Here is a 12,443-nt window from a genome sequence, read left to right as displayed (position 1 = left end):
CAACACCATAATAATAATAATAATAATAATAATTAACAGTGTTTGGTAACAATCTTTGCAAGCATCAGACTCTGTAACAAGGTACTTACGTACATTAAAACTGATTCAGATGAAAATGTAGTTCCAAATTGATGGTAGGCCAAATACTTAGAGAATTAATTTTAAGGTGAGTGTGTAATGATTTAGATTTGCAGTTTGCACAGTGTTAAACTGGCAGCTATAAGTGTCCCTTACATGTTAGCATTATTAACTGTTCTTTTTTAAAGTGCTTAATAAAACCCATTCGATTATGCCAAATTGTATTTATCGAATTTATTTTAAAAAAAAAATCAAAATATACAGGACATTTTTTACAGTAATTATTTACAGAATAATTACTTATAGATACAGCAGTTATTTGGTCCCTATATAATAATACAAACTAAACAAACAAACAAAAAACTACTTAAATTTTCATTAGAATAAACAACAAAAAAGGAAAAACAACAACAGCAACAACAAAGCATTAAGACTCTGTTCAGAATGTAAAATAAAACATAAATAAACTGAAATACAAAGAACACCTATTATTCTACAAAACAAGATTGTGTAAATATTACACATTTGTTTATGGTTGTATTACTATTCACAGCAGCTAACACAGGACTAATGAATAGTACTGATGAAATCTTTCATTTTTTGTAAATAATGAAAAACATCTAATTAATAATGGTCCACTGTGGATTTAAGGTGGTCCTAACATCCAAAATCCCGGCTTACAGAAAACAGCACTGACAGTGTAACATGTTTCCAAGAGTAAGGCTGAACACTGCTGGAAAAAACGTCCATGACTCACCCACACCAGGTGTATATTCCTACAATTCCAAGACTTAAAAACACTTCAGTTTCTTACAAATAACGTGGTGGCTCACAATTAAATTATATTCAACACTTCGTTTTCATACATAAATAATATATGTATACATACATAAATATTTGTGTAATTAAACAAAATATATAGGAATACCGTGCTTAGTGATTCAGGTGCTAATTTGTTGGTTGGTGCTGTATTTTTGTTATTCCTACGAGAATTTAGTGGTTGTGTGCCATGCTGACATCACAGGGGGACATTGTTATCGCACTTGCAATGGCGCTTAATAGGAGAAATAAAAATAATTTTAAAAAAAAGCATAAGTGATAACGGTCAGATTTTGCTCTTAGCTCCAAAAAACAAAACAGTGAGAATTTCTTTTGTCACTATTTTCCAGCTCAAAACAAAATAAGTCAACTCAGAATTGAATTATAAAATAAATATTTTGCACCATTAAAGATCACATATTATTAGAAATATTGTTATGCACCTCATATCACTAATCAGGGTGGAGTTTTCTGTTAGCTTGAAAATTCAAATGTAGCATACCACAGGTACAGCTCATGAGATGAGAAACAGCTCATTTACACAATAAATAAGGCAATCTGCCGGTTAAAAAGCAATGGATGGGGCATGTGTGGAAGGTTTCACAAATCCCGTTGTAAACTGTACACTATATTTTCCTCCTTCTTCTTAGGCTGCACTTCCTTCAAATTCACTGGTATTTTTACAAGAATATATCGTCCGCTTTTCTTCCAGAACAGCCTCCGAATTCTGTTTGGCTTCTGCACTGTTCCTGACTCCATACCCAAAGTAAATCAAAAAGCCTACAAGAAACATCAAGAAATGATGAGAGATCAGCACAGAGTTAAACAGCAAGATCATGACTGACATTATAGTCTGTCGACTGATTGATACATGGCTGTCTTTGCAGCACTCCTGCGTAGTGGTGCATTCGTCAAACCCTCATGTTAATCAAGGCTCTCTCTGTTCTTTCTACAATTATCTTGACTGTTTTTTTTTTTTTTATCAATCTTGCAGCATTGGTATTACTGTCAGCTCCTGTTGAATTCTGACTCATTTGTAAGTAGGTTTAAATAATACACTTTGAATAAATATAAATCACTAAAACTGACAAACTATCACGATACTTCAATGGAAAGAATACAGTGAACGCTCATATCGTGTGTAATTTATTTTCATGTCAAGATATCCTCACTTTAAGTGCTAGAAAAATACTTAATGATTATCTTACCAATGACCATCCACACTGCGAAACGAATCCATGTTCGTCCATCCAGCTGCATCATGAGGTAGATGTTAACAAAAATACTAATCAAAGGCAAGATGGGAAGCATAGGCACCTGGAATGAAAGAGGAGAAGGGCATTAAACTCACATGCCACATTTTAATTTCTGATGAGAAGAAAAGATAAGGTGTTAAGAAAAGTGAATACATGAGAAAGGAGGGATTAATAGCATAACTGATCATTTTGTACTGTGCAGTCAGATCACTATAGAAAGAAAGGTACTGAAGAATGCATGTGTACCTTGAAGCTGACGGCCTCGTTGTTCTCGGGCTGTCTCCAGATGATGACAACGCAGATGGCAGAGGCGATGCTGAGCAGAGTCACTACAGTGACCCATACAGGCTGCCCTTCTATGATGTTCTCACCCCACACTGCCAACACTACACACAGCATGGTGAAAAACACACCTACATGCAGAGAGAGAGAGAGAGAGGCAGTCTCAGAAAACATCCTCATTTTTTCATCAAACATTTCTTGAATCCTTAAAATTACGGACTTGATACTGAATAACAGTACTGAAAGACAAAATCGGGTTGTTCCAGTGTGAGCCACTGATGTGTTTTATGCCACACTATCTATATCTATATCTATATCTATATCTATATCTATCTATCTATATCTATATCTATCTATCTATCTATCTATCTATCTATATATATATATATATATATATATATATATATATATATATATATATATATACATATCCTGTGTGAAAGCTTGGCCAAAGCCTGACATTCAGTGTGTGAAGAAGTTGCACTTAGGTAGCAAGGTTTTAGACATCTTTAGGCAGACTGTCTGTTTTTACCATTGCATTTGTTTGCATTGCCACAGCTACATCCTATGGATTTTTTCCAGGCCTTCCCACATATGATGTTGACTGACTCAACAGAGATTTTTCATGTGATTACAAGACAGAACTTGTATTAAAGCGCAACATTTTCATGTCTCTGATGTTTTGCATAACTTGACAACAACAGCTTGCAGAAATTTGGCTCGATTACTGAGAGGATTTAGCATCAGGTCTGATGTCGTGATCATATTAAAAATGAAAAAAGTGATATTGGTATATCAGTAAATTCAAGACTTCTTATACAGTCATCAAGGGACATTAAAAGACTCTATATTAGAATTTTACAGAAGTATACATCCTCCGCTAAGCCTGAGGGTACAATGATGCTATACATTATCAGATTGTTGCAGATGTTTTTAGTTTCACACAACTGAAAAAAAATGTTACAACTAATAAAAAAAAGAAAAATACCGTATTTTTTAAGCCATATTTGCAGTTCTTGTGAAATCTTGTTTCCAAATCAAGTTCCTAGCATTTACTCCTAGTTCCAGGTAAGTAAGTAAATTTTTGTTCTAACTTTTGGCCATTTGAAAAAGTCTATATTTTTATTGGAGAAACATTTTCCAATTACATGCAGTCCTGGCTCCCTTGAGTTACAAAGCTCAATGTGAGCATCTAAATACCCAACAATAAAAATATCAGAAATTTCTCAAGCAACAAAGCACAAGTTGTTAATATGCACAGAGGGGTGTTAGCTGCTGATAGACAGAGCTTGTCAGTGAAGGAACTCTTACAGGTAACGGCTGTGGTGACATAGACAATGAGGCCTGAGGTCTTGGTGGGTGACTCAGAGCTGGGCAGAAGCAGATGTCTGGGGGAGAACATCTCATTAAGTGGCTTTTTCTCCAGCTCGCTCATATTCTCCCTTTCTGTCAGTGTCTGCAGCTCCACCGACTTTTTCTCAGCGCTGGAATTCAGGCTGTCTGGCTGATACCTACGAATATATGCGAATAAACATAAATCATGCAGTAGTAATGATGTCCCATCGACACATTTCTTTAATCATAGCAAAACAGCTAAAATAAAAGTGAGAATTAGTTAAGCAATAAACTTGTTCATAACATTCCTACATCTTAATTATGAGCAATATGAAAAAATGCTAATGAAACTTGGCCCTTTACGTGCTGATATCATATATGATTTTCACTACATTTGAACAAATTTCATGTTGGTAAATATCTTTCTTAGTTTTCTTCTACTCTTAGTAAGATATTAATATCAGTCATTTGGACCAATAGCCCCAAACTGAGTTAAAACTATTGTTTACGCCCACCGATGCTTCTCATTGTATGTCTATGCGTGCTGCGTGAAAATGCACCAACCTGAGGACGAGCACACAAACTGCCACGAGTGTGTAAGCCAGCAGGGTCCCAATGGACATCAGATCCACCAATGCGGCCAGATCAAACAAGAAGGCCATCAGAGCTACACAGAGAAAACAGAGCATAGAAGTTCAATCAGTAAGAAGAAAATAAAGCTGTAATCCGTGAGAACACAAATATTTCTGAAGTCCTGAGTACGTGTACAAGTAGGCTTGTGTGATATAATGATTTTATCATCCTTACACGATATTACACTGGCACAATGTTCAGTGACGTTTATACAGTGTTTAGACTAGCACGTTCCTGCTCAACATTAAGCAGCATTGACAATGAAACTGTCGGCCATGTGGACATTAGACACCCGATTTGTATAAAACTGTTTTGTTGGGGTTTAAAAATATCGCTATATTTTAAAACAGAAAATTGCGAGAAGGGAAAAATCTATATCACACAAGCCTAATCCTGAACAGCACTCCAGCTCTACCTGCGACGAAGCCAGACACAATGGTGGCAAGCATGGGGGTCTTCGTTTTCTCGTGCATGCGGGAGAGGAAACGGAACAGCAGGCCATCCTCAGCCATGGCAAAGATCACACGGGGCATAGGGAACATGGAGCCCAACAAGCTAGAGCCAGGCAACAATAATACTAATTAACATGCAAACCCTAACAAACAAAAAAACCCTACTTTCATGCCACAGAAGTGAAACAATCTATCAACAAATAAGTAAATAAGAAAATGAATAAAAAAGATGCAGAGATAATCATATTCATATCATTCATATCATTGCTCTAACACTTACATTCTTTTCAGTTTAAGAATGAACCATTTTAAATTTTATGGGAAAAAAATAACTGCATTAAAAGTAATTTTACATTTCCTTCCCTTTTAGGCTTCCCTTAAACAAAGACTTCAGTGACTTAAATCTTTTTTAGACCTTAGAGTAAAGAAGAAATTAAATTGGTCTCTGAGTTTCACTCACACCTGCCATCAGCAAGTGAAGGAGTTTTGTATTGTTTGCACTGCTAGTAAGTGAGGTAATGATGAGATATATTGAGAATTCTAAAATAAACTGCATAAATTTATTGCTATAAAATCAGAACAGATGGGTCAGCGGGATGTTCGTTGCCAAGTAGTGAAAAGAACATGAGGGTTAACGTTAAAAATACACACACCTGGTGGAAAGGGCGCAGAGGGAGCCTACAGTCACTATGTAGCGGGCAGGCATCCAGTTCACATATTCAAAGGCCTCGGGCAATGGGCTCTTAGTGTTTAGAATGTAGTAAGGCATCATCAGAGTGAGAGCTGCAGACACTCCAAAGTAAGCAACGAAGCAGATGAGCAGCGCAGCCACTATGCTTATCGGTATCGAACGCTGAGGGTTTTTGGCTTCTTCACCTACGTGAAGGGGAAAAGTAGGCCAGTTAGTTGGTGTGATTTACCTACCCAAAGGCTACTTGTAACTCTAGAAGTGGTATGTGACGTACTTGTGGTGGCAATGCAGTCAAAACCCACAAATGCATAGAAGCAAGTGGCTGCACCAGATAAAATCCCAGACATGCCAAATGGTGCAAAACCCCCTGTGCCAAAGTCCGTTCCACTGAAAGACACAAGGTACGTACATACTTTAATTCTGTAATGGAGCAGCTAAAACATGAAAAATAATCTATAAGATATATTGAACAGTTGTTACAATGTAATAAAGGATATAATACACATATTGCATGTGTAGCCACTACATTTCATGAGGCTCAATCAACACTTTCTTGGAAACAACACCTTCTGCCACCTCCTACACATCAGAGTTGTGGTTGGTTGACTCACTTGGGTACTGAAGGGCTTTTGTTATTTCTGATGTCCTCCTCAGTGATGTTCCAGTTGGCAGTGTCGCCCTTCACAAAGCCAGCAATGATGACAAAACTCAACACCACCAGGTTGATGCCTGTGAAGATCTTGTTCACCAGGGCTGACTCACTCACGCCAAATGCCAGCAGGCCTGCAGAGTGGGAGGTGAGAATTGCAGAATTACTGCCATTACTGTCTTTTAGCACAGGCGTGGTACAGACTCTTCCTCACTACCAACCAAAGTTGGGCTTAAGTTTGTATTACTTCAAGATGGCATTTGTATGTGAGTGCAAACTTCACGTGCCGTTCACTATACTCATTGCATAAATACAAAAAAAAATTATGAGTATCAAGTTGCAGGTGATGTCAGCTTATTAACTTGTACTCGATTATATCATCTGAACTGCATCAGCCATTTGTTTCACTTGAGAAAAGAAGTCATTTCAGATGCAAATCTAAAAAGACTTAAAATCTGAAGTGGCATTAAAATCTGTTGAAAGATTCAAGGAAAATGGACTCACAAGTAAGCAGTAAGATAAGAAAAAGCGCAAACAGATCCGGGTATTTCGCCAGCACGTCCCCAGAGTATGGAATAGACATGTATTCACTGAAAAAGTTTGAGATCTTCTGATGCACCAGGTTGTCGAAAGTGGAGCTCCAGGCTCGGGCCACACTGGCTGTGCCTAAAGAAGAAAGCAAATAGAAAGCAGTTGAATGTAAAACTCACCAGACCCTCAGGACCTTCACAAACAAACAAACACTTCACATGTTTTAGGTTATTTCAGGTTGATTGTAACAAGTTCTAGTGCTTTGCCTTATTTATAGGTTAGTTCTCATGGGCTGACTGCTAATTCATCTATTAGGATTCAACACTGGCAAATCCACACATAACAAGTGTTACCAAGCTTGTTTTAATGTCAAGTGGTCACTTTAAGTAAGAGTTAATTGCATGCTGCCTCTACACTGTGTTCCTTCATTCTCAGTTGCACCATCTCCATTTACTGGAAGATACTCCACCAACTCACCTATTACATAGGATAGAATGAGGTTCCATCCAGTGATGAACGCCCAGATTTCACCCACTGTCACATAGCTGTAGAGGTAGGCGGAGCCCGTTTTTGGGACGCGTGCACCGAATTCAGCGTAACATAGACCAGCAAGCACCGAGGACAGAGCTGCAATCAGGAAGCAAATCACGATGGCTGGGCCAGCCTTCTGCCGGGCCACTTCTCCAGCTAGAATATACACTCCAGCTCCTAATGTGGCTCCAACACCCAGAGCAATGAGGTCCACAGTGGACAGACAGCGAGCGAAGCGAGTCTCCATATCGTTGGTGTCCAGCACACGCCTACGCACCAGCATCTTCCCAAACGCGATCAACTTGGAGTGCATCATGGTGGCAAATCAATCACAGCGAACAGCAAAGAGGAAAAATGTTGAAGAAAAGACTGGAAAGAAGAGAAAAAACAAGCATTATATGTCTACTGGGTTGAATACTCATTGAATTGTTCAAAATCTGGCTCAGATGTTGTATGTATATAAAGAAATAAATGTTATATGCTAGCTGCTCCATCATTTTGAGTCCCTTTGACCCAGAACCATATTTTAGGTTTTGACTCTAATTATCCTTGTACTCGAAATAAAAAACAGCTATTAGCTATTCGTCTGTATTGGGTTTCACCAAACCAATTTTTCGACAATATTCAAATGAATTAAAACATTTATTCTGCCCTAAGGCGATATTAAAATTTTTAGAAACACACAAACACGCAGGTGTACACCAACTGTACTGTACCCTTCAGAGGTTCATTCACATTTTAATTATTTAACTTTGAACTTTTTATTGAACTTCACAATAATATTGATGTGACACAAAGTACTTTATTTAATAAACCAATAAAACTCTACATTAGAGCAAAGTCAAGTTTTTGGCCTAAAATTTTATATTTTCTGTTTTGTCCCACTGTGTAAAATGTGGCGATTTGTTTTTCTGCTCTCTGTTGGCTTAAGATAAAACCTCAAAGCGAAAACAAACACTAAACTAATGTCAACAAACTTCACAAATACCAGTATTCCACTGGTATTAGTTTTGTGTGTCATAATACACACCCACACACCCACACACACACACACACACTGACAACGCCTCCAGTCAGAGCACAAAAAACCTCCAGGTGGTTAATGGTTGTGAAGTGACATGTGGGCATGCCTACAATGTCCGTTTAGGATAACTAGTTCAGAGAATAGTTTAGGAAAATGTCTACTAGCAAAAAATGTATTCACTGTTGCTATGGTGAGGAAACAGAATGGAGTTTCAATACTGAGCACTGGGGGAAAAAAAGGCTAATTAGTGCTTATACTGAGGAAAAAAATACCAAAAGCATCTGTGTAAACTGAGAATAAAGGACCAGTAATCAGGAAAAATTGAAGAGTAAACCTGAATATGAGGAAATCAAGCAAATGAATCACTAAGGAATGCCGAAAATGAAAACAAAATGGGGAAGAGGAAGTCAGAAAACATGGCAAAGACGTGTGCCTGGCCTGAGGGACCAAGTCTAGCCAAGTAATTCAGGGCTCATTCATTTTTAATTTGATCCTCTGTGAATGAATAATGACGCAGGGAAGGCTAACAGTACATCAGCGGATTAACGTCAACGTCTAGCCTTCTCCCTTAATGGACTGGACATCAAAAATTCTACGTTCTGGAATATTACTATCACATATTATGAAAGAAAGCCAGGCAGATTGCGTGGAATTTTCCATTTTAGGGAACTGATTTTGAAACAGGTTCTTGTCTTGCGCAGCAACCTGAGCAGCCGTGCATGTTTGTTCAAGCACTATCCGGCAATTCTAAACCTAATGGAACAGGAATTAACCAGGACAAGCTGTTTTAGATGTTGCTCCATGCTTTGCTAAAAAGGAAATGAGTTACACTGAGATCATTTCAACATCATCTTATTTGATAATGACATATAAGCAGCTTATGATCTACCAAAATCTAGTTGAAAACGTGTGTATTTTATGAATAATACAAAAGACAGCAAAATGTTTCCTTTCAAAATAATTAAGAAGGTCAAATACAAGACAGAGATTCAGTCAGGAACATAGTCAAAGAATACTGACTACTCAACAACATCACTTTATATACTGAATATCACTTTATTTACTAAACCTATACTGAATGAATATTTAGTACATCTACTGCCATCAGCTTCATCAGGAAGTTACAGAAAACCACAATCTGTAAAGTGGCATACCTGTAAATTCCAACGAATACTAGGTTTCTTCTTCTAACAAGAAAACCTACAAGCTTAAAGGAAGTGGTTTCCACAATGAATCGACCAGAGTCACTGCACATTTATAGTAAATCAGCATCTCAGTCTCCCATGCATATAGCCTATTAAGTAGAGAGAGCAGTGTAAACACACTATGTGTCATGATCAGAATGATAACACTGTTATATGTCATATTTTATACTCGTGTGATTGACAAGTCCCATAAATAGATCTCTCTCATCAGATTCCTGCTGTGGGAAAAAAAAAATCTCTATCTCTACCTGGATGAAAAGCCATCCCATGTCACCTCTTGCTCCCTATCAAGAATGTTATTTTATTTTATATCAGGGATAATGGATTTTAGGGTAGAGAGTGATATGCCTGCTCTGCATATTTCAGAAGGCCACAGTGACGACGTTTTACAAAATCCATGATGTCATGTCATTCAATCCCTGAGGTCATTTGAGCCAGGACAAGAAACGTTGGTGCAAAGCGATCCCACAAATTGGCTGTCTGAGTGTAAAATCAGTAGGTTTTAATAACAAGTAAAAACATTCTTGCCATTTAAAAAGCATGGCATATTTACACTTAACCAGAATAGGAGCTCTACCTTTCAAACCAGTTCTGATGTAACACTATAGTTAGGGTTTCATCATAACCAAGAAATGGTGTTTTGAAAATTAAAGAGCTGTCACAAAGACGTCACAGTGTTATGCGATCTCTTTGTGATTAAATATTGCATATTGTACTAATAAAAGGACTTGATCATATTTTTCCACTTGTGTGCTTCTACTTTACATTACTTGTGGGCATTACGTGGGACCAGAGTGGCCTAAATTACATCTGACTAACTTTAAAAGAGCAAACAAACCTGACAGTGTTACTTTTTTCTTCATTTTAAGTTTAAAGCAGAACATGCATATTTGTTTGATACTATAACTCATAATTTTTTTTTTTTTTGGAAAATGGGATGGACATTTCTGTGAAACACAACACATAGACTAAAAATGTTCATACACACTTTTCATTTGTGTATGAGCACAAATGTTCATACATTCTTAATTTTTTACATGGTTCTATGAATGTATCAAGCAAGTAGCTACTAATTCTCTCCTAAACAGTTCTATGAGTTACAAAACACCACTTCTTGGTTGTGATGAAACCCTGACTATAGTGTTACATCAGAAATGGTTTGAGAGGCAGAGTTCCTGTTCCGGTTAAGTGTAAATAATCCATGCTTTTTAAATGGCAAGAATGTTTTTTTTTTAAACTCTTATTAAAACACACTGTTTTTACACTAAGACAGCTAGAAACTAAGCAAACTAAGAACATGCAGGTCACAATGGAAAAGGATTAATACTGTATAGTGCTCTGGTCCACGTGTTCAACCGCACTGGTTACATCATAATGCATAGACACAAAGATTCACTTCTAAGACGAGACAGGAGCTTACAAACAGAATAAACAACAATAACAACAACAACAACAACAACAACGTCACTTCGATGCTATAACATATAGTCTATTCGTTATTGTGACGTCACAAATAAACTAATGCCTTTTCAGAGTCACTCGGCTGATGAGATCTCAATGAAGCGTCTCGTGCTCTGATTCATTTGCGCGGCAAAAAACATAAACAGCATCTAAAACCTGAGCTAGAACAAATTTAATCCCTCTAATATCTTTACATATGTAATATCAGATTCTACACATTGTCTGCTTTGTTTCTGGACTAGTTTGTCACCAGATTACGGATTAAATTAGATTAAGTCATGGTCTACATCACAGCACATCAGGAGCATTTTTTTTTTTTTAGAAAATTATACATTTTTTCAGCTTTTCTCATCTGATATCCTTAACTAGTCCACTAGCAGCTAACCTTTTTCTAACCCAACCTGAGCCTTTTTCTAACCCAGCTTGAGACTTATTAGCTCCCTGACAAAGTATTTGCGAGATCAGAGTTATGACATAATAAAAATATGAGAAATGATAGAAGATAATTACCTGCGTGTGTGAGAGTGTGAGTGTGTGAATGGATTTACACTCCCAGATGCGTCCAGACAGAGAAGAAGAAGCGCGCTGGGTTTTGTTGAAGCGCCGGCGGCGAGTTTACTGAGTTACTGAGTTAATGACGTTTGAACCGAGAGGAAATCCTTGTAAGGGAAAAAACGCGGGCGGTTTTTTGGTGACGTAGGACCCAGTGACGTCAATGACGGTCCAATCCAGTCGCTTCACGCGCGATGTCCTGTATGTCTATCAGTCATGTCTATCAGTCAGTTCATTACAAATAATATTTAAAAATCTGATTATACAGACGGCAGTACCTCTGATCCGTTCGCTAATCCCTAATTAGATTATTGGTTATTTTGATCAGATTATTGTACGTGGTTGATGACGTTGATGGCATCATTGGGAACTGTAGAGCCATGCAACAAGTACCTCCCCACCTCTGTTACCACTGTCTATTCAAGCAAACCAACACTGCTATTTATTTAGCTTTATTTATCTTTTACTCCACTTTGTATATGACAAAGTATATGACATTGTATGAGCTATGGTTTAACCCTTATAGCTCAGACCTTACTGAAAATATCTGATGTGTGTAGGCAGTGGGAAAATAAAAAACCTTCTGAAGCTGAATGAAGAAAAGACACTCACTCACTGTGTACACGTGTGTTTTTGTGTGTGCATGCTTGTATAGTATTGTCTCTGTTTCTGTTGGGGAATATGCAAAGCTAGAATGGTACTTTTAAAAGACCGAATGTAAGATGTTTAACGCTTTCTTGCAGTACACTGGAGTTCCATTCCCCCCGAAGAATGGAAATCGACTTATCGGACTTTTTCAATCAGTATAAACCAATGAATTATTTTATCGCCGCAAGTCTGTTATAAGATTAGTCAGTACACTGTTGGGTTTCTGTATGTAGAGTATGGTGACTAGCTGCTGGTGAGCAGGGAGATGGGAAAGGGGAAGGGGTCTGAGCCCCTTA

The 12,443-nt window shown here is 37.5% G+C and overlaps 1 protein-coding gene across 1 annotated transcript; it reads right to left on the bottom strand.

Moving 5' to 3' along the window:
• Positions 1–297: 297 nt before the first annotated feature.
• On the bottom strand, positions 298–11,614 carry slc7a3b (solute carrier family 7 member 3b). The gene is made up of 12 exons (XM_026918176.3): positions 11,458–11,614; positions 7,204–7,626; positions 6,700–6,861; positions 6,158–6,329; positions 5,821–5,933; positions 5,509–5,731; positions 4,819–4,958; positions 4,335–4,437; positions 3,747–3,946; positions 2,400–2,566; positions 2,106–2,214; positions 298–1,677 (listed from the first exon to the last, which is right to left on the bottom strand). Exons 2-12 carry the CDS (start codon positions 7,571–7,573, stop codon positions 1,544–1,546), a joined length of 1,893 nt encoding a protein of 630 aa, XP_026773977.2. The 5' UTR covers positions 7,574–7,626; positions 11,458–11,614; the 3' UTR covers positions 298–1,543.
• Between the last annotated feature and the right edge of the window lie 829 nt (positions 11,615–12,443).

This window comes from Pangasianodon hypophthalmus, chromosome 7, assembly GCF_027358585.1.
Source record: "Pangasianodon hypophthalmus isolate fPanHyp1 chromosome 7, fPanHyp1.pri, whole genome shotgun sequence".
NCBI lineage: Eukaryota > Metazoa > Chordata > Actinopteri > Siluriformes > Pangasiidae > Pangasianodon > Pangasianodon hypophthalmus.
Note: the sequence above shows the minus strand (reverse complement) of the source record. Positions and strands in the feature narration are given on the sequence as shown.